Below are 27,776 nucleotides of genomic sequence, written 5' to 3'. Positions count from 1 at the left end.
CCCTGGGTTCGATTCCTCAGCACCACATAAAGAAAAAAGCCAGAAGTGGCACTGTGGCTCAAGTGGTAGAGCATTGGCCTTGAGCTGAAAAGCTGAGGGACAGCACCCAGGCCCAGAGTTCAGGCCCCACGACCTGACCCAAAAAAAAACAAAAAACCCGCATTTGCAGATCCAATGGGGGGAAAAATATTGTAGCTGTTTTTTGTATTCGATTAGAAACTAGATTACTTAAGCCATATTTAGAACCCTTAGTTTAAATATTTGGATGACTGAGTACACATAGAGTTTGACAGCTTGAAGAACAGAATATTTAAAGTAATCAATAATTAAGTGGTTTAGTTTTATTGGCATAAATTGTATATGCAGAAATACTAAAAAGCTTTCAGAGAAACCTGTAGGAATTATTATTAAGTGTAAGAATTCTTACCTTGAGAAAAGCTTCAAAGATTTTTAAAAAGAAATTGAGTTAAATTTTAAGTATGTAGTATTTTAATTTCTTATCTATTAAGCATTAGTAAGGACACATGTATGAAAACACCATATACACAGTGTTAGGGAAAGATTAATTTAAGTGTTACCAATATGTATAATGCCAATGATTGTTAAGTTCTTGTACCAGACTTCTTAGAAACAATCATACAACCCACAGGATCTTCATTAAGTATAGAAAAACCACTTCAAAGCTCCTAGTCCAACATGATGCATTTGATTTTTTAAAATTTAAGCTTTGGAATTATCATTTTATTACACTATAATATGGCAATGTGGAGTTTATAGACAGACATTATTTTTCTTTTCATTTGATAAATGAAAAAAAACATGCACAGAAAATCTATGTGATTGATGAAGGGCCTTAATTTTGAATTTGTTAAATAACTATGTTCAGTTAGAAGGCTGTTGTGTTTGCTTATGCTGCAGAACTTTTACCAGAAAAGGTCAGCGTTGGCCACTGACTGCAAACATAGTACCCATTCTTTCTTGGAAATTCAAAGGTTATAATTTATTTAAGAAAATTATCTTTTCTATTTAGTAAGTTAGATTGTGTTGGCTTTTCTTCTGTGTGCCAATACTGTGGCTTAGATTGAGGGCCTCATACTCTTGCTTGTCTTTTTCACTAAAGGCTGGCACTCTACCACTTGAACCACATTTATATTTCCAGATTTTTGCTAGTTACCAAACAACTCTTAGTGATTCAGCTTCTATGTTTGATTATTCAATTAATTCTCCTTCCTAATTATGAAGTGAAATAAACTAAAGTAATAGTACATTTCTTTTTTATTTATTTATTTATTTTTTAATTTTATTTTATTTTGAGAACATACTGTACAGAGGGGTTACAATTACATGGGCAGGATAATGCATACATTTCTTACCAAGCATTGCAGCCTCCTCCTTTGTTTACCCTTCACCTCCCTTCCCAGCCTCCCCCCTCCCCCCCACCCAATCATACCCCCCTCCCCCCCACACCGACATTGTAAAGCTGGTTTTGACATGACATTTTGTACTTCTCATTGTTGCAACAGGTCCACCTGAATCCTTAAACGACTTGTTTGTCCCCATCTCCTCCACATGTTATACTGACATCAAATATAGTGAAAGCGGGGTTACACTGTGGGGGAGGGACATACAAAGCAACAAAGAAATAATCTTATAAATGCGTTAGAAACACATGCATGAAAGAAACGAAAACATTAAAATACATATCTAAGGGTTCATTTTCCTAACCTCACATTATCTGACCTTTTCCGCTTGACTCATACCTATACTAGATATTGCAAATAAGGGAAACCATGGGACCTATGCTTCTTTGGGCCTGGCTTACTTCACTTAATATAATTTTTTCCAAACCTTTCCATTTCCTAACAAATGGGGAAATGTCATTCTTTCTGATGGAGGCATAGAATTCCATTGTGTATATATACCACATTTTCTTGATCCATTCATCTACTGAGGGGCATCTGGGTTGGTTCCATATCTTAGCTATGGTAAATAATGCTGCAATAAACATAGTTGTGCTGGTAGCTTTAGTGTGGTCTTGTTTGTAAACATTTGGGTAAATGCCCAAAAGTGGGATTGCTGGATCATAGGGGAGATCTATGTGAAGTCTTTTGAGGAACCTCCATACTGCTTTCCAAAGTGGTTGAACAAGTTTACATTCCCACCAAGTACATTTCTTTACTAAAAGACTGGATAGGAAAAATCTGTGCTTTTCTGGGGAATTTAGCAGTCTTTAGTCCTATAGATGCCCTGGGGCAATTAAATTACAGTTTTGACTAGATTATTCAGTTAAGTGCAATTACTGGCTTGCTAGTAACTCTTGTTCTGTATTTCAGAGAAAGTAAATCCTACTGATTGGTTTAGTAGTTCTTCATTTTCAGAACGAAAGAACAGAAGACAGCTTTTTTATTGTTATATTTGGTTGCACTGAGATTTGAACTTGGGCCTCAGACTTGCTAGGAAGGAGCTCTACCATTTGAGTTGCCCACAACAGTTTATTTTTCAGACAGTGTCCTGTGCTTTTGTGGTTTGGCTGAGAGCCTCCTGATCTACACCTGGAAGTGGCTAAGTTGACGGAGATGCATCATCATGCCTGGCCCAAGAGTTAGGTCTGAGAAAGAGATCCCTAGTGTGGGGAATGTCAAGAGAAGTATATTTATACATAGTTTAAGTAGTCATTTATGCATTTGCTTTGTTTTCAGTTATAGTGTTAAGGTTTTGAAATTAGAAGTAACATTAAGAAAAGCATATAATTTTCCTGTTTATTATAAACAAGGAAAGAAAAAGTGTGACAAAGGAATGAAAGCAATCTGATGTCTGTGAAGAATGTATAGAATCATCACCACTGCTATTAGTGTCCATTTTCTTCTCAGAGTTTCTCTAACTGAAAAATCCCATAGAGATCTTCATACTGGAGCAAAGTATTCTCAAAGTTTGCTCCACAGCAGAGGCTAGAACAGGGATGAAAACATAGAACTGCCAAATATCTGTTATAGTTATTGTTGCTGTGGCTTTTTCTTAGTGTGTATTTGAGGCACAGTTAGTCTTTTCAGAGAGAATAATTTCAGAAAAATGAAAAAGACATAGCAGCTTATGAAGTCTCTCTCTGTGTGCATCTTCCTCATTATGGTAGAAAAATAGGCATACTTGGAATTTGTAATAGATGCAATTTTCAGCATGAATTTTAGTAGTTTTTATTTCCAAATAAAGACATTTGCTTAATAACAGCTGGTTTAGATGAGAAAAAAATAGCAAATGCACAACAGAGTGATGAATAATAGGTATAACTCATTTGAACTCTTACGTAAAATTGGCAAGATGTTTTACATAACTTAATTGATTTGACAATCTTCTGTGAGGGGGGTAGTTACAGATGGCAAACTTACGCAAAGGATTTAGTCAAACAATTTTTTTGCAAGAAGATTATGATTTTGTAATCAGTTGGGAGCCAATGAAATACAAGCAGAATCTAGTTAATAATCTACAATTACTGGTTAAGGAAGTATATTAGTGCAAATTTCCCTGCATCCATCCTACTTTTCTCTCCTATCAACCCACAAGCCTTTGGCACAATGAAGTGGGTAACTTTTATTTCCCTCCTCCTTCTTTTCAGCTCTGCCTATTCCAGGGGTGTGTTTCGCCGAGAAGCACGTAAGTCATCTGTGTTTTCATTATTCGTTATTTTTTTTCCTAATAAGAGCTTCAGTAAATGATGAGTCTTGAAAAAATTGTCTTCCTTTAGAGGTTTTGTTTTTCTTCTGTCGGTCATAGGGCATGAACTCTGGGCCTAGGCGCTGTCCGCGAGCTCTTCAGTTCTGAACCACAGCTCCACTTCCGGTTTTCTGGTGGTTTATTGGAGATAAGAGTCTCACGGACGGTCCTGCCCGGGCTGGCTTTGAACCTCAACCCTCAGATCTCACCCTCTTAGTGGCTAGGATTATAGGCATGAGCCACTGGGGCCCGCATTGGAGTTATTTTTATTGTGTGCTATTTTGTGTTTGTAAGCTCTTATATAGTTATAAGATTATATACTAGATTAAAAATGGTGCAAATTACTTAGTGTTAATAATTTTTGTTAGCACATAAAGGAAAGTGACTTGAGCACAGACTAGTGTTAGAGATAGAATTCATTTGTATCACAAAGGTCTATCTTCAGTTTCATGCTTTATTTTAAAATGCCTGTGTGACTAACATTAGGAACAGAACTTTCATTAGTACTTTATTTCAAGGTATCCTCTCAGTAGCTGTTACAGACATTATCAGATCATTAGCTCTTATCCAAGTGTTAATACTCATTTATAAGCTATTTCTTTAAATGCAAAAATTAGTTTGCAACCATCCTCAGATGATTAACCTAAGTTAAATGGAAAGTTATATGTTATCTAGCTATCCGTAACATAGTAACTACTTGCTGTCTTCAGTGTTTCAAAAATGGTGTTTTCTTCTCCTCCACCAGACAAGAGTGAGATTGCTCATCGATTCAATGATCTGGGAGAAGAGCATTTCAAAGCCTTGTAAGTTCAACTACTGAAGATTCTGACTCAGGGTTTCTTCTGGCATTTGTTACTACTTAAAGTGCTGATAGAGATCCATCTTCAGGGACTAGACTAGAGAGCAATGTTGTCTGATAAATTGCATTGACAGAAATGTTCTGCCTTTGTACTGACCAATATGGCAGCCACTGGCCATGTAGCTATCAAATACTTTAACCATTGTGAGTGAAGCTGAGGAAAATAAGATCAAGTTGTGTTTAATTTTAATTAAATCTCTCGATACACATGGCTAGTGCATACTGTATTAGATAATGAAACTTTGAAATTTTTAAATAACCTGGAATTGTTGGAATTCTTATAAGTAGTATGAGAGATGTGTGTAATATATGGCTCATTTGGCAGTTCTCTCTAACTACCTTCTACATAGCAAGTAGTCCTGTGCCTTTCTGCAAATATTTTTAATACTGTTGGGTGTTATTTATAATGCTAAGGCTATAACTCAGGGTCTACCACATGTGAGTCAAGTACTCTTTCAGAGAGCCAAATCTCCAGCTTTAATAATATTTTAGTAAGAAACAAGACAATGATTTAACTTTGAAAATCAGTATCCTCTTAAAGCCATATAAAATGAAATGATGTGTGTGGGTTTTGGTATTAAAATAACTCCAAGAACTTATATAATGCCTAGTTTTTACAGATATACAGTTTTCTCTTTTACTCTACACATTTGCATCTACTTCCAGGCACAATATGTACATTAAAATGTGATATAAATATTTATTCTCTTTTCTTAGAAAAAGAGACCTGGTCAGGCCTCAGAGAGAACTTGCTATGAATAAACTTTGTGGATATAGTTGTATCTAAAATATTGAATGTGCCCATCTGCATGATTTGGTCCCTATGGTAGGTTACTGCTTTGTATCAAATTTGTATTATGCAGCATATTCCCATGTTTCTTGTTTCAGGGTCTTGATCGCCTTTTCTCAATATCTCCAGAAGTGCTCCTTTGAAGATCATACGAAATTAGTCAGAGAAGTAGCTGAGTTTGCCAAAACTTGTGCTGCTGATGAATCAGCTGAAAACTGTGACAAATCAATTGTAAGTCCATTTGGATTTTGAGGATTGTTTCTTCTATTTAAGTAATTCTGAATATTTCACAAAAATATTTTTCACTTAGAATTGTTATTAAGCAATCAAATTCATAATCAATGCTCCATAGTTAAAAAAAACAGACTAAGCTATTGTTTCTTCTGGGATGGAGGCATTAGCTGTGTCCACAACTTCAAAAATACTTCTTCATTGAGGCCACATGTTACAGCAGTGATGCTTTCTAAAATGGCAATTGGTCACTTGAAAAAAACTCTTTCGAAACTTTGACTCCCTTACATAGAGTCTAGAAGTGATAGATTTTTTAAAAGCATTTATTAATTTTGGGTTTTTAAAAGTAGAAACATGATATCAGAACCACCCTCTTCAATTTTTGTGTGTATAAGGAATTATTAATAAGTCTACATACAATATTATATAACAAATCTTTACAGTTTAATCATCTTGCTAACTGGAATTTTAAATGGATTGATAACTAACACTCTTATTTCCTTCTTTCCTTGTTTCCCACCAGCCTTCATTCTTCTCTTTGATTATGTAAATTTGACCACTTCAGATCCCTCAGGAAAATTTATCTTTTTATGTCTGGCTTATTATGTATAACGTATTGTCCTCAAAATTTATCCATGGTTGTATCAGTTGTAAAAATTCCTTCTTTTTATGGCTGATTAGTACTCTGTTGTATGTACATTCAGCATGTTCTTAATTCATTCCCTTACATTTTCTTTATCCATTCATTGGTCTATGGACATTTAACATGTTGACTACTACAAATACTAAGCCATTTTTTATTGATCACTAGACTCTTTTTCCTTTCTTAATGAACATACCCATTTCTCACAGTATTTTAACTCTAAAGATGTTATGGCAGTACAGGGATTCCTAAAATGCATTTAAAAACATAAATTCTGAGTAGAACAGTATCTTCTGTGAGGTTCTAATGACATTTTTAACGAAAATTAATGAGGAAGGACAGGAATTATTGGACCTATTTCCAGTGAACAGTTCTAAATAACAAATGGTTCTATATTTTAATGCAGTAGCAATGTATGATAGAATGGGTTACTCCTTAGTTATAAATGGTATAGCTCCAAAGGTTGAATCTATCAAAAAAGAGCACAGCAAATGGGAAATTGAAAACTTTAATCCCTCATTTATAGTCTCCTGCTATCCCAAAGACTAGTTTTACTTGATTGTTTTTGTCAGAACACTGGCTCTTCTCACTGTGTCCGACAGAAAACAGAATAAATAAACATCCTTTAAAGTCATAAATCTTTCTCTTGTATTCACCATGAGTAAATTGTGGCAATAGATTTTCACGAAAATTACGTAGTTAAAAATTCCATCATTACACTTTCCCAGTTAATTCAAGGGGAACTGAAGAGATGAATTTTTTAAGTTCCTTATTAGTATGATTTAAAAGATCTTATTCCTTTAAAGTTTTATTTTTAAATTTATTTGTAATTGGTACAAAATTGTATGTACTGCTATGAATAGTTTTAAAAAATATATGCTATATTTTGTTTCAACATGCATATGTATTGTGCATATGTGTACATACAAAGTATATGATTTCCTAAATTCAGCTTTTGCAACATATTAGATTTTTGTGCTGCTCATTGACTATAAAGGAAACAAAATACTTCTCATTAAGTTCTAGACTTTTCTCTCCCATTTAGCCCACTCTTTTTGGAGATAAACTATGTTCCCTCCCATCTCTTCGTGAAAAATACGGTGAGCTGGCTGACTGCTGTGGTAAACAAGAACCTGAGAGAAATGAATGCTTCTTGCAACACAAAGACGATAGCCCTGACCTGCCACCTCTTGTGAGACTAGCACCTGATGCCATGTGCACCGCCTTTCAGGAAAATCAGGGCCAATTTTTGGGACAGTAAGTAACTGAATGTCTAGGATTCAAAATTTAAAATTATAATGACAGCAAGTATCCTACATAAACTATTTTAGACATTAGGTATGTGAGGTTTTGTCCACAGGATGATATTTTAAAGAGCAATTTTGATATCATAAAACTCTACATATAGAGTTATGATTGATGATCTTTTGATCTTGAAATAAGATAGAATCTATATATAAATGTGTGGCATATTTTAAAATATTCTGAAGTATATATATATATATATATATATATATATATTATGAATTTAGGTATTCCCAGGATTGATTTTACATTAAGTTAGCCATATTAGGTCATTTTCACAGTAGTACTTTTAAACATTTGCATATAATACACACATATGAGGTATGTGTGCACACAAATACAGATGGACAAATTGACAGAAAGTTATCCTCGCGCACACACACATTTATCCTTTTGTTCAAAATAGCAAAGATAGGCTATCAGGTACAAATTAAGTTTGATAAATTACAAGTCTGTGGATTTTGAACATTGAGGGGGAGAATATTGACTCTAATAGTCTTACAATATTATGTTATTACACAACCATGATTGTCTGTTTTCTTTTTCACAAAATTCAGTTATGTGCATGCAGTGGCCGCAAGACATCCTTACTTCTATGCCCCAGAGCTCCTTTACTATGCTGAGAGGTACAAAGACGTGATGACAGAATGCTGCCAAGCTGCTGACAAAGGGGCTTGCCTGACACCAAAGGTAGTCCTTTAGAAGGAGGAAGAGTCAGCTCACAATGTAGCCTCGGATTTTGACCATTTTATCCTAGATTTGGGTCAAAAGAGCCTTCCCCATTCTGCCCCAAAGTTCTTTCATTCTCTCTGTAGGGTCCATCCTTTTCGCTTTTTAGAGGGAGCTGTGCGGATCTGACAAAAGGAACCTCCTCCATATGTCTAAATGTCTTAGAACTCAGTGCTGGTGATTGCACCAATAAGGGGTCACAGTTTTTATCTCCTCAGACAATTTGTGTGTGGGGGGGGGAGTGGGGGTTTGGGTGTGGGTGGAGGGAATGCAGAATAGAGAGTTTGTTGTAGCTAAAAGCAAGAAGTCATTTATTCTTTCCATAAGTGATCACATGCTTCATTCCCTTTCCTGGGGGAATTAATTGATTTTTAAGAAAGCTGATGGAGGAGGGACTGAAGTGAATTGTGCCAAAGATAGGGTGTCAGTACAGTTTATTTCCTGGGATATTAGCATGTTCTCCAGGCCTTTCCCCCTGGGAATATCTCCATGCTGGTTTGTTTGTTTGTTTGTTTTTTGCTGTAAAAGGCTTCTACTATGAGCAGAGTGATTTTTCCCCCCTCTTTCTACAGAGCATAGGAATTTATTGCCATGGGAGTCCTTGGGAATTTAGGTGTCAGTTCTCACTTTGGTATATTTTGGTATGAGTTTATGACAGTTTGTTTGGTGGAGAATTTTCTTTGTTAAAATGGATTCTCTTTTATAGTTAGATGCATTGAAAGAAAAAGTACTGATGTCATCAGCTCAGCAGAGACTCAAGTGTGTCAGTTTGCAGAAATTTGGAAAAAGAGCCTTCAAAGCATGGTAAATATTTATAATACAGTTTGTATCTTTATAATGATACATTGAGAATTATTCAGTTGGTAATATTCCACTTACAAGGTATTTAACATAATGTTTCAAATATATAACTTTGTCTTAAAGGTAGCAAGTTAAGTTGGGAAAAATCTGAGGATTGGGGTTTGAAGCCAACCTGAGTAGAAAAGTCCGTAAGACATTTATCTCCAATTAACTAGTAAAAAGCCAGAAGCAGAGCTGTGACTCAAGTGGTAGAAAGCTGCCTTTGAGTAAAAAAAACTCAGGGAACATGTCCAGGCCCTGAGGTCAAGTTCAGGATCGGCAAAGACAAAACAAAACCAAACAAACAAAAAAAATCCCCAAGCCCAAAGCATAAAAAGTTAAGAAAAGTGAATCAGAAGAACACCAGTAATAATTTGAAAGTTCTTGATAATTTGATAATGGTAATGATTTCTGTCTCCTTTCTTTTAATTTGTCAAGAATATAGAAGACTTTTTTTTGTCCTAAAATACAGATAAATCACATTGGTGTATAAAGATTGGGGAACTTATTTTATTTTTTTTTGTCGGTCGTGGGGCTTGAACTCTGGGCCCAGGAGCTGTCCCTCAGCTCTTTAGCTCAAGGTGAGCGCTCTACCACTTGAGCCACAGCACCACTTCTGGTTTTCTGAGTGGTTTATTGGAGATAAGAGTCTCCGAGACTTTTCGTGCCCCGGCTGGCTTTGAACCGTGATCTACAGATCTCAGCCTCCTGAGTAGCTAGGATTACAGGCATGAGCCACCAGTGCTTGGCTAATGGTTTATTTTTTTTAATAATAGTATAGTCAGGGTCTTTAATTTATCTTTCTTCCTAATCTGAAAGTGTCCTTTTATTTCCTAATAATTAAAGTCAACTATCCAATAACTCAAAGTTCCCACTGCTACTGCTCTTATAGCTCTGAATATACTCCTTGTCTCATTCGTTTGCTGGAACTTGTGTTTTATGTTACTTAGCAAATTGTAGGAGCATCCTTCATTATCTGAGACAAGAAAAAAGCTACCTGTTCTTTTGACTTCTCCATTCATTGTCCTTCCAATGACTAATACCTCTTAGTCAATGATCAGTTGACTAACCCCTGTTAGTCATCAATGAATCCACCTAGCAGATGAGAAAATGAAAATGATAGATATTCCATGCCATTTAATAATTTATATATCTGCCAGTTATTCTGCGTATCCAAACCACCACTTCCTATCCAGACTAAAGTGCTAAACAAAGCAAACTTATTGAAAATAATGCAAAGTTACACAGGCTGGGATTGGCTATGGGAAAGAAATTTCCTTTGTGAGATTTAAATAACTCTGCAATGAATAAAAAAAAAAGAACAGTAACCTTATAACTTCATTATAGAGATTAGAGCCTGTATTAGAGAAATTTCTTGGTAAAAGTATGATTAATAAAAATGGTTCCATCTAATAGAAATTACATGATTTATTTTCTCATTTATTACTTTTTAATACTTTTTTATTTGTTTATTTATTATTGAATATATTATTATTTACATACCTATTATTTATTTGTTGTACTGCTAATAATAATAAAGTCAGATCTGCAAGATAAGGCTCCAAATTTGATACCATTTTCAAAATTTCTATTTGATTTTATGAATTATTGGCTTTTTATCCATTTTACATAGTCTATGGCAATGACTAATTCTGCTTCAGAAAAATGTTAACTTCTTAATTAAAATATAGTACAAAAAACTAACAAAAATTTGTCTTTGTCTTGATTTTTTTTGTTACAAGTGGTATTTTCCTAGTGATTTCAAATGAAGTATTATATGTTACTAATAGTTTGTTGGGGGAATTCTCTTTTTTAGGGCAGTATCTCGTATGAGCCAAAAATTTCCCAAAGCTGACTTCGCAGAGGTTTCCAAGCTTGTCACAGATCTGACCAAAATCAACGAGGAGTGCTGCCACGGTGATTTGCTCGAATGTGCCGATGATAGGGTAAAGGCCATTGATTTATTTTGGGATGATTATGTGTTTCAGTGGTAGAAGGAATGTGTCTACTGTCATGAGTGAGAGCTGATGGCCACTGACCTGGTCTTCTCTGCCGCATTTGCTGTTTCTTTTTTTTTTTTAATTTTATTTTATTTTATTTGTGAACATACTGTACAGAGGGGTTACAATTGCATGGGCAGGATAATGCCATTTCTTACCAAGCACTGCAGCCTCCTCCTGTGTTTACCCTTCACATCACTTCCCAGCCTCCTCCCTCCCCCCCAATCCCCATCCTTCTCCTTCTCCCTCCCTCCCCCCCCCCCCCCCCCCCCCGCACCGACGTTGTAAAGCTCATTTTGGACATGACAACTTGTACTTCTCATTGTTGCAACAGGTCCACCTGTATCCTTAAACAACTGGTTTTTCCCCATTTCCTCCACAAGTTATACTGACATCAAATATAGTGAATGCAGGGGTTATACTGTGGGGGAGGGACATACAAAGCAACAAAGAGATAATCTTATAAATGCATTAGAAACACATGCATGAAAGAAAAAAACATTAAAATACATATCTAAGGGTTCATTTTCCTGACATCACATTATCTGACCTTTTCTGCTTGACTCATACATATACTAGATATTGCAAATAAGGGAAACCATGGACCTATGTTTCTTTGGGCCTGGCTTACTTCACTTAATATAATTTTTTCCAAGTTTTTCCATTTCCTAACAAATGGGGCAATGTCATTCTTTCTGATGGAGGCATAGAATTCCATTGTGTATATATACCACATTTTCTTGATCCATTCATCTACTGAGGGGCATCTGGGTTGGTTCCATATCTTAGCTATGGTAAATAATGCTGCAACAGCATTTGCTGTTTCTAAGCTTACGGTGCACTTTTCAATTGCTCTCCTAATTAGGAAGTGGCCTGCAAAGGTTGGCGTCTGCCTCTTAATTGAGAATAAAAGCTTAACCTGGAGGAGGAAAACTACATACTAGCTATATATTAGATATTCTGGAGAGATAGGAAGAGTTGGAGAAGGGGCAGTATGTCACAGTATGTCACAGATCTGTAGAAATGGGTCCTCTCACTCCTCTGTATTTTCTTTTTGCTAACTTGCAGTTAATTTACAAATATTTGACACAATCTATTTTCCTCTAAAATTTTAATTGGTCATTATTTCAATGAACAGAGATATGAACACATTTCAGAATCTTTATCGTGACATTAGAAAATTTAAGGCAGATATTTTTCATATGTAAGCCAGGCCTAGGATTATAATCTTGACTCATTTTTTTCAAGACTCCTATACATTATTTAGGTATTTGGAGTCAATATTTAGGAAATAATGACTTTCAGTTGAAACAGCATTCATGTACTTGTTTTGTAGAAATATAAAATTAATAAATAATTGAGATCAATTAGTTAAAATCAATAAGTAAACACTATCTTGTTCTTGAGTGGCCTTTTCACCATTGGGTATTGAAATCAGGACTCCCAGTTCTGAAGTGAGTATGCTACTGTATTTGGACCAAACTTACAATCCTTTCTCTTTTAGCTTATTTTTTTTAAGATAGGGTCTTAAGGTTTTATCTAGGTCTGCCTTTTATCTCCACATCTCTAGTATCTGAGATTTTGACCTAGGCCTGATGCCTGGATTATATGTTGAGAGAGGGTTTTACTAATTTGGTCTGGCCTTAAATAGCCATTCTCTTATCTTCATCTATGAAGCACTGACTAGTATTTTTTAATAAAAATGTTTTATTCTATCTGAGTTCCATGTATAAGAGCACTGACTGAGATCATGTTCATGTTCATAGGTCTTAGAACACAATAAAATTGTTATGTACAGAAAGTAAAGAGCTAAGAAGTGGTGCTGTGGCTCAAGTGGTAGAATGCTAGCCTTGAGCTGAAGAGCTGAGGGACAGTGCCCAGGCCCAGAGTTCAAGCCCCATGACCAACAAAAAGAAAAAGAAAAAACGATTGACTTCAGAAAGTAACGATCTGGAGAAAAGCACAGTGATGCCAGTTTATGATGAACTATTTTCATCTTGCTGACAGGTGGAACTAGCCAAATACATGTGTGAAAATCAGGATTCAATCTCCAGTAAGCTGAAGGAGTGCTGTGACAAGCCTGTGTTGCAGAAAGCCCACTGCCTGGCTGAGGTGGAAGCAGACGACATGCCTGCTGACCTAACCCCCTTAGAGGCTGACTTTGTTCAGGATAGTGAGGTTTGCAAGAACTATGCTGAGGCAAAGGATGTTTTCCTGGGCACGTAAGTAGACCATTCCGTTTTTATAGAATTGTGTCATTCAGGAAGATGGACTCTCTTTATGCAATGAACATAATTTCATGGGGCCCTAAATGTTTTTTCCATGTCCTTCTCCCAAGCTTTCAAAGTTTGTTTAAAAAGTTAACTAATTTTAAAATATTGTCATCTTCTAATTTAGTAGTTTATGAAGTTTGTTTCAAAAAAGGTAATTGATTTAAAATAATGACTTTTTTTTCCCCCAGTCCTGGGCTTGAACTCTAGGCCTTTTGTGCTCAAGGCTCGCATTCTACCACTGAAGCTACAGCTCCATTTCTGTCTTTTTGTGGTTAATTGGAGATAAGATTCTCACAAACTTTGCTGCTGAGCTGGCTTTGAACTGTGATCTGCTTCTGGCTTCCTGAGTAGCCTGTACCAGGCTCATGTTTTAAATTAATACACCATGCTTCAAGCAGAAGATCTTTGTACCTTAGGATTCGTTTTGGAAATATCTCTATCAATATTTTCTGCATATTATAAATTATGTATATATGCATTCATTTCTTTATTTAATCTAAGGGTATCTCCAAAACATCTAAATATTATAATGCAAAAAATAGTGCCTACTAGTCATCTATCTAGTATCTATATATCTATATCTGTCCATCAATATGAAGACAAGAAAGATGTAGGAAAAGCAATATATAACATGGCACCAGATGGTTCACAGTTAGTTAAAGAGGCTATATTTTCAGTTCTTTGGCAGAATACAAATGATTATATGTTGCAAGTAATTATAGCAATAAACTTTACATTTTCAGTGTTTAATTATTGTATTCTGTGTGCTAAGGTAATATTTACTATAATTATGTTCCCTAACATATTTTGCTCAAATGGAGAGTGAAAAGGAAAATTTTAGAATGATGGATGGAATAACATTGATCAAGATTCATTATACTCATAAAGTGACATTGAATTGAAACCCCCTTTGTACAACTACTTTGATAATAATAATAATAATAATAATAATAAAATTAAAAGATTATCTTTATTGTAGCATCTTTTTGAAATGTAGTCTAAATCAAATTAATTTTGCAGAAAACAACAAGCAATATTTGTTTTCCACAGATTATGTGGTTTGTGCCTCACTACGCTAACTACTATCATCCTCAGTGTATTTATGAGGAAATGAAGTTTCTATTAGTTTATATTAGTTGCTTAAGATAACAAATTAGAATGATGGTCAAAAGAAGAATTTGAACTCAAGGAGCCTTAAACTTAGGGACCTCAAGTTTCTTTCTTTCTTTGTCACTAGGCTTTGCTGCATGGGGATTAAGCAAATATTTGTTGCATGGGAATATGACTTACTTTGGAATATTAGATATTCCTGAGATTAATTTAGGTGACTTTTGTTACCCATTTGTTCACCGAAATCCATGTGCATCTTAATTAGGTTCCTGTATGAGTATTCAAGAAGGCACCCTGACTATGCTGTCAGTATGCTGCTAAGACTCGCCCGGAAATATGAAGCCGTACTGGAGAAATGCTGTGCTGAAGCTGATCCTCCTGCATGCTATGGCAAAGCAGTAGGTCCTTTGTAACAAAGCAAAAATGTAACTGTTAGGTGATTTCAATAATGAGAAAGCAAAACAGTGCAAGATCTAGTCTGTTCAGTGTTCTTAAATATTCTGGGGAAACTATCCTAAATAGGGTAGTTCATGAACCATAGAATCATTGGTCTAAAAAATAAAGATACGAAGATAGCAATTTCCAATTTCACAAAACTGACCATTCATTTTTTTCTTTTTCCTTATATGCTTGAGACAAAAAATCAGAAAAAATAAGTTAAATATAAACCAAGAGATTTAACTTAGTTATCCAGAAATTTAACTGATCCCGAAGTTATCAGGGAAGGTTTTGAAGGTTTTTTTTTTTTTTGGTCCGGTCGTGGGGCCTGAACTCTGGGCCTGGGCGCTGTCCCTCAGCTCTTCAGCTCAAGGCTAGTGCTCTACCACTTGAGCCACAGCGCCACTTCTGGCTTTTTTCTTATGTGGTGCTGAGGAATCGAACCCAGGGCCTCAGGCATGTAAGGCAAGCGTTCTACCACTGAGCCACCTTCCCAGCCCCGGTTTCGAAGGTTTTGAAGTCTTTCTTTTCAATATTCTTTCAGTTTTTAAAACTTTCCACATTCAATGTTCTATCAATATTCAGGATCTGATATTCTTTACAATATTTAAAATCTTCTTGAGATGGCTTAGGAATCTTTTTGTGGATAATTAGGTAGGAGGAAACATCTTCTACAGGATTTTATGGATATAATGGTTTCAAAATAATCAGAAATAAGAAGAGACCTATTCATACTAAGAAGCTACTGACTGTCAGGCACTACAGTGCACCTGATGCTGATGATATTTTCTCATCTTAGAGAGCGCAGGACCAACTACATAGATGGGCTAATGATTCTAATAAAAAATATTGTTACCTGTCATTTAATGAAATTTTACATTGACCTATGTGTTTTAATTTATTAGCTTAGTGGATTTATAGACCAAATTTAGGAGGCCAGGACTATCTTTACCTCCATTGCTTAGATAGGATTCTGAAACTTGGAGATGGTATATGAAGTTGCTCAGACAAGAAAGTATGCATATGATCTGGCTAAATGCTAGCTACTGCAATCCACAGTCTGAATATGCTTAACTATTTGCACTCAGCAATCTCAAGCAATAAAAACAACTGGAAAGTAATGTGATGGATGTAATGTGTTTGGGGGCAGAAAGGAGGAAGGGCTGAAATAGGATCTTTCAGTTTTGCTATAAATACAGTTCTTTTATATTCTAGTTTGAAGAACTTAAGCCTCTTGTGGACGAGCCTCAAAATTTAGTCAAAGATAACTGTGAGCAGTTTGAGCAGCTCGGAGAATATAAATTCCAGAATGCGTAAGTGATTTTGTTATTTGCTAGTTTTTTCTTGATCATTTGTTTCCTAAGTCAGTAAGTAAGATATATGCCATGTGCTATTTATTTATTTATTATTTATTTATTGCAGGTACTAAAGCTTGAACTCAAGGCCCAGACTAGTACTATACCATTTCAGCCATAGCTCCACTTTCCTTGCTAGTTAACTGGAGCTGAGTTTACAGGTTTTCCTGCCTACACTGGCTTCAAACTGCAGTCCTCCAATTGTAGCTGGGATTACAAGTGTGAGCCATCTGCACTTGAGTGGCATGTATCTTTTAATAGGAAAGATACATTATGTATTTTGAATATCTCTTTATTCAGGAATTCTTGAGAGTAGTGATCAAATAATTGACAGGAGGGAGAGGCCTATACCTGTGCAGAGTGTAATAAAACTGAATTTTGGGGCCTGAGAATATGTAGGTCACAAGGATTGATACAAAGTTTGGTACATCAGAACTGAGGATGTCCCTTGAACTTGTTAAGAGAGACTTTATGAGGAAATATGCTATAGCACGATTTTGCTGAGTAGGCAGTAGTATGCATTGTGTATCAGAACCACAATAGGTTAGACACAGCTAAACACAAATATATAATAAAGAGATTTAGATACATATGTGAATATTACTATTTGAGGGAAGTGATATTTGAGAGATATAACTAGACTTTTATGGTTATAACCTGTTTTCCTATGGCATTTACTACCTAGAAGAGATAGAAACTTAATAATCTGATAGAATAATATTCCAATTCATTACCACCTTCGGGTGAAAGTAAAATCCAGATGTCATAAGGACCATAACATTCATGGCAGTTCATACACATAGTTTGACTTCTTCCTACTATAGATGTTAGGGATAACAAAAATGACCAACTATAGTTCCTTCAGAGTAGATTGCAGTCATGTACATTGACCTTCATTGGTGATATTCTTTACAAGCAATTAATATATGTCTGATAAATTCCTAGATTACCTGCATATTGTATTTCTTTAAGTTTAATTGAGGTCTCATCTCTATTGAGTAAAATATATATACTTCCTCCCAGTTCATTTTACATCTTCAAAGATGATTGCAGTGCTCATATGTGTTATGCATCTAATAGAATTTATTGGAAAAGCTAAGTAATAATAACTATGGGAACCTAACTATAATAAGTCAACTCACTTTTCTAAGATTATAATAGAGATCTGAGATGAAGAGTTTATTGTACAGTTTGGTATACAAGGCACATTCCAGTAGTTACTCAGAAAAGGTCTTCCAAGACTGACATCCACTTTGGAGATGAATATAATTTGATAAAGTTAAAAATAAAATTACATTAGTTGATCTTAGCTGAATTGTCTCTTCTTGATGTATTATATTAGAACATAACATTTTCTTGTCTGGATAAGAACTGTGGACTGTTTCTTTTAAATAGGCTTGTAGTTCGTTACACCAAGAAAGCTCCTCAGGTGTCCACTCCAACTCTTGTAGAGGCTTCAAGAAACCTCGGAAAAGTGGGCACCAAGTGTTGTAAACTTGCTGAAGCACAGAGACTGCCCTGTGTTGAAGACTATGTGAGTTTTTGAGAATATCATAAAGTTAATAATTATGATTTGTTTGTCTTTAGATAGTGATAAATGTGACTTTCAGAGGCAGGTGTGGACTAACCTGTGTGTATCTGTATGTGTAAGTAGTGTGTGTTTATAGTAGTTCCATCAGTCTGAACTTGTTTACCTATATTATCCTGACTCCCAAGTTTAGGATTTAGTTAAGATAACAAAGGCAATAACTTGTTTTGAGTAAAAAGAGTCAATTCTCATTGTTATTGCTTCAATTTTCAGTTTCTTTTTTTATAATTTAATTTTATTGTCAAGGTGATGTACTAAGGGGATACAGTTACATATCTAAGGTAGTGAGTACATTTCTTGTCTGATTGTGTCAGTATAAGACTAAATCTTCCTCACTCTAACACATTTTGGGGCTATATCATCTCAAATGATTTTCTTAAACTATTCTAAATATGTAGAGGTATTACAAACAAAGATGATTTTGTGTGTGTGTGTGTGTGTGTATGTGTGTGTGTGTGTGTGTGTGTGTGTGTGTGTGTGTGTACACATGTGCACATTACTCTGGACCTCCTGCTCTCAGCTTTTGTACTCATGGCTGGTGCTCTACCACTTGAGCAACACTGCCTCAATCAACTTTGGATTCAAAGTTGTAAGTTTACATTACACTATGTTTAGAAAATGAATGTTGGTGGAACATTTTCAACTTTGCTTCTTTTGAAGCTATTTGTGCTTTTTCCCTGCTCTTTAGCTGTCCCTGGTGCTAAACCGGTTCTGTGTGATGCATGAGAAGAACCCAGTGAGTGAGAGAGTCACTGAATGCTGCACTAAGTCTTTGGTGAATAGGCGACCTTGCTTCAGTGCACTGACAGTGGATGAAACCTATGTTCCCAAAGAGTTCAACGCTGAAACGTTCACCTTCCATGCTGACTTTTGCACACTTCCAGAGACGGAGCAACAGCTCAAGAAACAAATGTGAGTGGTATTTCATCACTGCATGTGTTTGTAGATTTCATAGATGTCAATTGAACAGTTTTTTTTCTGATATAGTGATTATAGCCATTAAATAAAGTATTCAAGTATTTGGCCTTATTAACATGACAAAAGTTTCAAGAATACAATGGGTGGTTACAATATTGACAACAAATAATTAGGATAATACTGTGACTAAAAACCACAGTAGGATAAAATCGAAGAATAGACTGGTAGAAAAGCTACGAAACAAACCTATGATTTTGTGATGATAGAAAATTAATTGTAGAAATCATAGAAGAATTTTTTTCTAGTCATGAATGATCATGTGAAGTTGATATCATAGGCAAGATTTTGTCTTTTGAGAATGATTTTGAGAGTGATTTGCTAAAAAAATATAAAAATGTAAATTTTGAGAATCAGTATCTTTTTACTGTCATGAAGTTTAGTATATTCTGAAATTAACAGCAGAAAAACTTTTGTTATCTTTGGTGGCCTATTATCAGGATCAGACTTAAAAGTAAAAGTCATAATATAAAATTCATGGTATTCTCTGTCTGTCTGTCTGTCTGATTTGAGAGTTTTCTCTTTTATTTGGTTTCCTGGGAATTTTCTAAACCAAAGTGGACATTAAATTTTACCTTGTTTACATGTTCTTCTGTGAGAACCACCAGCTCCCGCTCTTTTGGGTAGTGTTATTTCTTGTAGCCTCCCAGATATTAACTTTGAATATCAAACACGAATACTGTCACAGCAGAAAGATCTTAGATGAAGTCTAAATTAATTAAAAATTTTAAGCATCAGCTTGGCATTGGTGGCTCACCTCTATAATCCTAGCTGCTCAGGAGGCTGAGATCTGAATATCATAGCTCTAAGTTAGCCTAGACAGGAAAGTCTGTGAGATACTTACCTCCACTTAAACACCAAAAAAAGCTAGAAGTTAAGCTGTAGTTCAAGTGATAAAGCATGAGCCTCAAATGAAAATTTTCAGGGACAGTATTCAGGCCTGGAGCTCAAGACCTTCCAGATTAGTAAACAAAATTAAGGATTATTTTGATTTATTAAGTAGCTATAAAATTCACTATGGCATTACTTCTAAGTCTGAGTGATACTGAAGTGCAGTTTGAGTAATATCTAAATGTCAATTGTTGGAAACTTCATTAAATACTAAGTGGCTTGCATTGATTTTTTCATTTGATCCCATCCCCAAGCCTAGTAGAGTGGATTTTAATACAGTACTACATGGAGGAGAGGATGAGGTAACAGTGAATGCCTTAGTTTCATCTATAATAACGTGGCTCCAAGATTTGTAGTCTTCATTGATGGTACTGCCATCCTTACCATCTCTACTTTTCTTTAAATGAGTAAACTGATTCCTCTGTTTCTCCTTTTGTGTTCAAACACAGAGCAATTGCAGAGCTGGTGAAACACAAGCCTAATATAACAAAAGAACAACTGACTGCTGTTTTGGGGAAGGTTGCAGCTTTACTGGAAACTTGCTGCAAGGCTGCTGACGTAGAGGCCTGCTTCTCTGAAGATGTACGGGAGTTGTTCTCCTTATTATGTCTAATTTCCATTTCTGGGCTTAGGGCTTAGGCCTTTATGTACTGAAGGGCATGCAGAACAGAGAGCTGATTTGACATACAGTCATCTTACACAGGAGTTCTTGGCTTTTAACTCCTGTTGTGCTGTTTGTAGCACAGTGTTAAATATTTATAATGCCTTATCTGTTCCAAGTTTGTGATGCTTATGCATATAGAGGGAAGTATCTGTATAACCTTACATATTTTGATCAGTGAAACAAATTAAGTGTGTCTTTATACTTAAAAGTGCTTTGAGTTTGTGGTTAAAATTTACTAGGTAAGATTTACAAATATCTGAATTATTTGCTATTCTTCCCTCCTCAAAGCCTAACAGTAATTTTTCATCCCTTTTTGGATTTGGCTGTGAGACAGATTCCTTCCATAAATCCTGATAGTAAGCTGAAAGTAAAGACTGTGACTCATATGACATCATTTTTGTATACACCAATTCATATGTAAATTATAGTTAAAAATTCTGATATGAATGATATTATTTTCTCAACATCTGTTATTCCTTTGTATTTAGGGTCCAAAGGTGGTTGCTGCAAGTCAAGCTGCCTTAGCTTAAAACACCACAACCACAAGCATCTCAGGTGATTATACTTTTGCTTTGAAAACAGAAACCTACTAATTATAGTTATCATTGTCAAATTGTAAACATTGGCCATTTGCCAAGACTCATATAAACAACTGCTAGCCACTTTTCCTAGCTTGTTCTATCTATATTGATTCATTAAAACTCAAAATAGTAGTCATATTGGTAGTCATTATTATTTCCATTTTTTTAGATGAGAAAAGAGCGTATAGATAAAGACCTAGGTGAAGTAATTTACCCAAAGAACAACCACTCTAGTGGGAAGAGGAGCTAAAGTTCATTTCAACCTCACGCTTAAACATTAACCATTGTCTTACATAAGGTCATGGTGTGATCCATGAACCATCCAATGCACCATCACTGGAGTAGTATAGGTACTAGCTGACTTATACGAAAGGGCTTTTATTTAGGCCAAAAAGCAGCTGAAGATAAAGTATTTCATATGACTCAAATAAGTATTTCCCAAATATAGATTATTGGGGAATATGATGAATTTATTTCAAGTGAGTAATATTATTAAAACTTTATTTAGAATCTGCACCAAAGCCTGGAATAGCTGCTGTGCATCTCACAACCTTTAATCCTATGATAATGTGATTTCCTCCCATCCTAAGTGGGAAGGTATTCTTCCTAGATTTCCTACATTCACAAGATACCTTTTCTTGCAATAACTTAGACAAACAGCAAGTAGAGAATAGCTCTGAGGAGACATGAGCCCTTATTGGAAGCTTGAGCATGCAGAAGGCTCCTGCTGTGATGTGCTGAAGAGAATACATTACATTTGTCCCTGTGTCCTCAGCCTAGACCAGCAGAAGGAGAGCTAAGTTAAGGCTAGGACAGGCTTAAGTTGCTTTCCTTGGCTTAAATGGCAGAAAAACAATCAAAGCAATTCAGAATTTGTCCTTAACAGATGTGGAAAATATAAGCAGCACTTAATATTTCTCATTTTGTTTTTCAGTCTACCCTGAGAAAAAGAAAAAGAGAAATGGAGACTCAAAGCTTATCATCTGCTTTTCTTTTCTGTTGATGTAAAATCAACACTATCCAAAAAAACCATAAATTCTTGAAATATTTGACTTCTTCCCTCTGCACTTCAATAAAAATGAAAAGTCTAATACTGTTGTCCAGGATTGTCATTTTCCAAATATGTGTTTTCATCCTGAAAATTTTGTACACTCTGTGAGAGTTTCATTTTTTTTCATTTATTCTACTTCTTACAAATCCATTAGACTTTTTTTATTGTGAAAATACTGAACAGAGGGGTTACAATTACATGGGCAAGATAATGAGTATATTTCTTATCAAGCATTGTAGCCTCCTCCTTTGTTTCCCCTTCCCATCCAAATCCATTAGACTTTTATCTTCATTTAATCACCAAAAAGATACTGGAAGCATGGGTCAAATAGCAGAGGCTGGGTCTTCCACAACTCACTGCTATGAGCAAAAAAGCCAAGTGAGTGTATGAGTTCAAGCCTAAGTATTAACAAAAAATAAAATAAAACAAAAATACCAACCAAACTCCAAACAACAACAACAACACAAAACAACAAAATCAACCAACCAACCATCAACCTACCAATCATCAAACAAACAAAACCTTCCTATAATAGACCGGCCTTATGACCTTTGCTAAACTATTCTGTTCTTCCAAAGGATTTATCACTATACAAGAGAGATACGTGCACAGTCATGTTTATCATAGCACTAGTAGCAAAAACCAAGAATACCACTATCTAGTGAATGGTTAAATAAAATATGATGTGTGAATATCTATCTATCTATCTATCTATCTATCTATCTATCTATCTATCTATCTATCTATCTATCAAATGCATGTACATATATATGTATGTACAATGAATTACTATTCAGTCATAATGAAAAAATGCTACTCATTCAAGCTGAATGAGAGAATGATGCACTGAATACAAGCTCCAAGCCCCAACACTAGAACAAACCAACCAAACAAACACACCCCAAACGACAAAGAACGTTATTATGTTATTTGAAAGAAGAAAGAAAAACTAGGAATCATACTTGGAGAGAGAAGCTAAGCTCTGAAAGGCAAATATCACATGTTTTCATTTATATATATATATATATATATATATATATATGCAGCTTAAATGGAATGATGGCTATGATGGTAAATCGTAATAATGTACATGTATATAGAAGTAGACTGGTGGGAAAGAAGTGGGATAGAGAATAGCAAAGGACAAAGTGCTAGGGGTTGAGCAGGATCAAAGTACATCACATATATGTGTGATGACAGTGTAACAACATATTAAATACTGTTGGAAAAAGGCAGGGATGAGGGATGGTGGTGAAGGGAATAGTATAGAGTGGGTGAGATTGTTCAAATAACAGTTCATACATTCATAGAAACATCAAATGAAACCCCCTGATACAATTTTTGTATGCTAACAATGACAAAAAATTATTTTCTCAGCTTTGAAGGCTGGAGAGATTAAGATCCAGCTTGTAACAAAGTTGAACTTCTGGTGATGGCTTTCTTCCTGGCTTACCTACAACCTTCTTTTTGCTGTGTCCTTCATCACAGGGAGAGCAGGAACTTTGGTACTATTTTCACCCTAACTGCCTATTCTCTACTTTTCCTAAACAACTGTCACTAAGTACAATGCATTAGGGGTTTAGGACTTCAACATAAGAACCTTAGGAATCTAGTTGGCAATGGCTCATGCCTGTAATCCTACCTATTCAGGAAGGAAGCTGGGACCTGAGGACCATAGTTAGAAGCCAACAAGAACAGGAAAGCTCTTACCTTTAGTTGTCTAACAAGAAGCTGGAAGTAGAGCTGAGCCTCAAGTGACAGAATACCATCCTTTAAAAAAAAATGCTAAAAGAAAGCACCCAGGCCTTGAGTTTAAGCAATTTTGGGAAAGCCTAAACATTTGTTCATTGCAAAATCTCTGGATAAAAAAGGGGAGTTTCTGACTTAACAACTGGCTACCATTCAACTCTGCTAAGTGCTATGATTTGAATGTATGTATCCCTTTAAAATTAATATGTCGTGACCTAATACCCATGTGGTTTAAGAAGTGATGGAGTCATAAGACCTCTGCATTCACCAGTGGATTAGGGCTTTTACCAATGAGGTCATGGGTGGTGGTATAGTCCCTTTGCTTTTACCTGCCCTCTGCTTTGTGGGATACACAGGGCCATCTTTGAAGAATTGCCTTTCACCAGATATGATTTCCTGGCATCTTGTTTTTGGATATTCTAGCCTTGAGAATAGAGATAAACACGTCTATGATTTATAAATTTCTTAGTCTCAGGTATTTTGCTAGAGCAGCACAGAGAAAGACATGGAGGAAAAGAAGTGTCAGCAATGATAGTGATAATGGCCCCAAGGCCATCTTATTCATTCATGAGTATGGAGTTCTTAAGAGATAGTCACCTACCCAAATGTCCTTCCTGTCACTCTCACATTGGAAATTAGACAAAGAATTTGTAAGGAACATTCCCTTTGGTATTTCTTACACGGTGTCACTGCTGTAAAAACTTGGGAGAGATTGACTCTATATGAAAAATCATCGGAAGACAAGTATTTAGAAAAGAATATTTCTGTGTAATTATTGTTTTAGGAATTTTAGGAGAAATTCTCAATACACGTTTCCCTTAAGTATGCTATAATTTTTATAAGGACCCTGTTTATAAGCACCCATGCCTGCTTATCAGAATCAGCTAGCACAGTTAAGGGAACATGCTATTAATGGAACATACATGCATACTTTGTGAAATTAATTTTCAATTGGTGTTCCACAAGTTTTTTGCTCTCTCCTTGACTCACATTGATATTCTATCAGGCTTATTGACCTTGAAATACTTCTGCTTTTTAAAATTTAATAGGCAGACTGGTTGCCTACACACACACACACACACACACACACACACACACACAATAGGCAGACTGGTTGCCTACACACACACACACACACACACACACACACACACACACAGTAGAAGATCTACCTGGTGAGATCTCTTTACTTAATCATGAGGAGGACTATTATTATTATCATTTTATAGATGATGAAATAAACCCCAGATTAAATTATTTGCCCAATATTATATGGCTAATAATTGGTAAAGCAAAGAGTAAAACCTTTGTGGTTATAGTAGGCCCAGTTTTAATATGCCATATTGCCACTTGGTAGTTTCATGGATTTATGTAAAAGCAAAAGAATCAGAGGAATGGAAAATTGTATGTTGTGAACTCTGCACTTTGGACTAAACCTTGGACAATTACACATATGGATTTAGGCTTGTTTGTAGTTAAATACTTCCCAAAGTTATAGAACAAATAAACGACAGGGCAAATAGTCCAACCTAGTCTACAAATCCACATGCTTAACCATGACTGCCCTGCTTTATGTGTACATGTTATTTGGAATTCTATGTGGATTTATGAATGTTTGTGATATTTAAATAATTACAGTTTGGTATATAACATCTGTTTTCCAGTTGTTATAAATTTCTCCTCAACCTTTGGATAGATGAGGGAAATGGCTTATCCAGCCATGAAACCAGCAATGTGTGTAGTGATTATCATAAAAACTAAAAGAGAATTTGTAAAGTTATAAAGATCTCTGTGTGATAGCACACACCTGTAATCTCAGCATTTTGAAGGATGACATAGAGGAGGATAACAACTCTAGGTCAGTGTTGGGTACACAAAATTCCAAGCAGCCTGAGTTTTTAAATAAGTTTTTTGTATTGTAAAAATACTGTACAGAGGGGTTACAGTTACATGAGCAAGGTAATGAGTACATTTCTTATCAAGCACTGTTGTCTCCTCCTTTGTTTTTCCCCTACCATCCCTTCCCTCCCATCTCCACAACTACACTCCCCCTTTGCCCGCCTAAATTGTAAAGTTTGTTTTTCGACATAGCTTCTTGTACATCTCATTGTTGCAATGGGTCAACCTATATCCCTGTTTAAACAATTTGTTTTTTCCCTTCCCCTCCCAAAATTATACCAACATCAAATACAGTGAAAACAGGGATTATACCATGGGGGAGATACATACAAAGCAACAAAAAAAATCATGTGGTACCTTATAAATACGTTAGAAGCAATAGCAAGAAAGAAAAAAAAAACACTTGTGTCTTTATCTTGGGGTTCATTTCGCTTAACATCATCTTATCTGACCTTTTCTGCTTACCTCAGACATATACTAGTTATTGCAAATAAGGGAAACCATGGGACCTATGTTTCTTTGGGCCTGGCTTATTTCACTTAATATCATTTTTTCCAAGTCTTTCCATTTCCTAACAAATGGGGCAATGTTGTTCTTTCTGATGGAGGCATAGAATTCCATTGTGTATATATACCACATTTTCTTGATCCGTTCATCTACTGAGGGGCATCTGGGTTGGTTCCATATCTTAGCTATGGTAAATAATGTTGCAATAAACATAATTGTGCTGGTAGCTTTAGTATGGTCTTGTTTGTGGGATTGCTGGGTCATAGGGGACCTCTATGTGGAGTCTTTTGAGGAACCTCCATACTACTTTCCAAACTGGTTGAACAAGTTTACACACCCACCAACAATTCAGTAAGGTTCCCTTCTGGCCACATCCCCTCCAGCATCTGTTGTTATTAGAGTTCTTGATTATAGCCATTCTAACTAGGGAGAGGTGGAGTCCCAATGTGGTTTTGAATTGCATTTCTTTTATGGCTAGAGAGGTTGAGCATTTCTTCCTGTGTGTATTGGCCATTCTTATTTCCTCTTCAGAAAAGTTTCTCTTTCAGTCTTTAGCCCACTTATTTATTGGGCAGTTGTTTTCTTTGAGCACCATTTAGTGAAGAGGCTGTCTTTCTTCCATTCTATTTTTTTAGCTCCCTTATCGAAGATTAGGTGGCTATAGATCTGTGGGTTCATTTCTGGATTTTCAATTCCATTCCATTGGTCCTGAGGTCTGTTCTTGTGCCAGTACCAAGCTGTTTTGATTACTATGGCTTTATAATAGAATTTGAATTTCGGTATTGATATTCTTCCAGCACTGTTCTTTCTGTTAAGGATCGTTTTTGCTATTCGGGGTCTTTTATTGTTCCATATGAATTTTTGGATTGCCTCTTCTATTTTCTTGAAGAATGAGGTAGTAATATTGATAAATATTGCCTGAGTTTGTTTTTAAGATAAAAATAAGATAAAAATAAAAAGATTCTTAAAGAAAAATTGAAAAAAACTAGAAATATAAATCAAAATAAAAAAACAAGAAAAGCAATGAAAAGGGATGAAAAAAAGATGAAAATTCCACCTACTCAAATGAAAAGAAATGAATTGAAAACAACCCAACCTAACCTGATCCATACCATACAAAAACAAAGAAATCAGAGTTTGTAGAACCTAGGATTTGTTAAGTAGAACATCTTCTACTGTCTGAAACACTTGTCATTGAATAAATACATTCACCGTCCATTCAGCACAGGTTGTTGAGGGTTTTTTTTTTTTGTTTTTTTTTGTTTTTTTTTTTTTTGTTGGTTATGAGGCCTGAACTCTGGGCCTGGGTGCTGTCCCTCAGCTCTTCAGTTCAAGCCTAGCTCTCTACCGCTTGAGCCACAGCACTACTTCCGGCCTTTACGGCTTATGTGGTGCTGAGTAATCCAACCCAGGGCCTCATGCATGCAAGGCAAGCACCCTACTACTGAGCCACCTTCCCAGCCCCGGTTGTGGAGTCTTGTCTATGGGTTAGACTTTGTGAAAGACTTTGAAATATTTTATCGGCATTTAACCAAGTCACACATGTTTGTTTGTTTGTTTGTTTTTTAATTTTAATCTGTTTTTGTTTGT

General features: G+C 35.6%; 1 protein-coding gene across 1 annotated transcript; it reads left to right on the top strand.

Moving 5' to 3' along the window:
* The first annotated feature begins 3,518 nt into the window (after positions 1-3,518).
* On the top strand, positions 3,519-22,071 carry LOC138820808 (albumin-like). Its single transcript, XM_070012679.1, has 15 exons — positions 3,519-3,648; positions 4,454-4,511; positions 5,456-5,588; positions 7,277-7,488; positions 8,094-8,226; positions 8,972-9,069; positions 10,922-11,051; positions 13,113-13,327; positions 14,754-14,886; positions 16,142-16,239; positions 17,677-17,815; positions 18,558-18,781; positions 20,185-20,317; positions 20,888-20,954; positions 21,915-22,071. Exons 1-14 carry the CDS (start codon positions 3,570-3,572, stop codon positions 20,927-20,929), a joined length of 1,827 nt encoding a protein of 608 aa, XP_069868780.1. The 5' UTR covers positions 3,519-3,569; the 3' UTR covers positions 20,930-20,954; positions 21,915-22,071.
* Positions 22,072-27,776: the final 5,705 nt, after the last annotated feature.

This window comes from Dipodomys merriami, unplaced genomic scaffold (assembly GCF_024711535.1).
Source record: "Dipodomys merriami isolate MVZ:Mamm:240054 unplaced genomic scaffold, mDipMer1.0.p SCAF_9, whole genome shotgun sequence".
Lineage (NCBI taxonomy): Eukaryota > Metazoa > Chordata > Mammalia > Rodentia > Heteromyidae > Dipodomys > Dipodomys merriami.
This window is presented reverse-complemented; position numbering and strand designations above follow the sequence as displayed.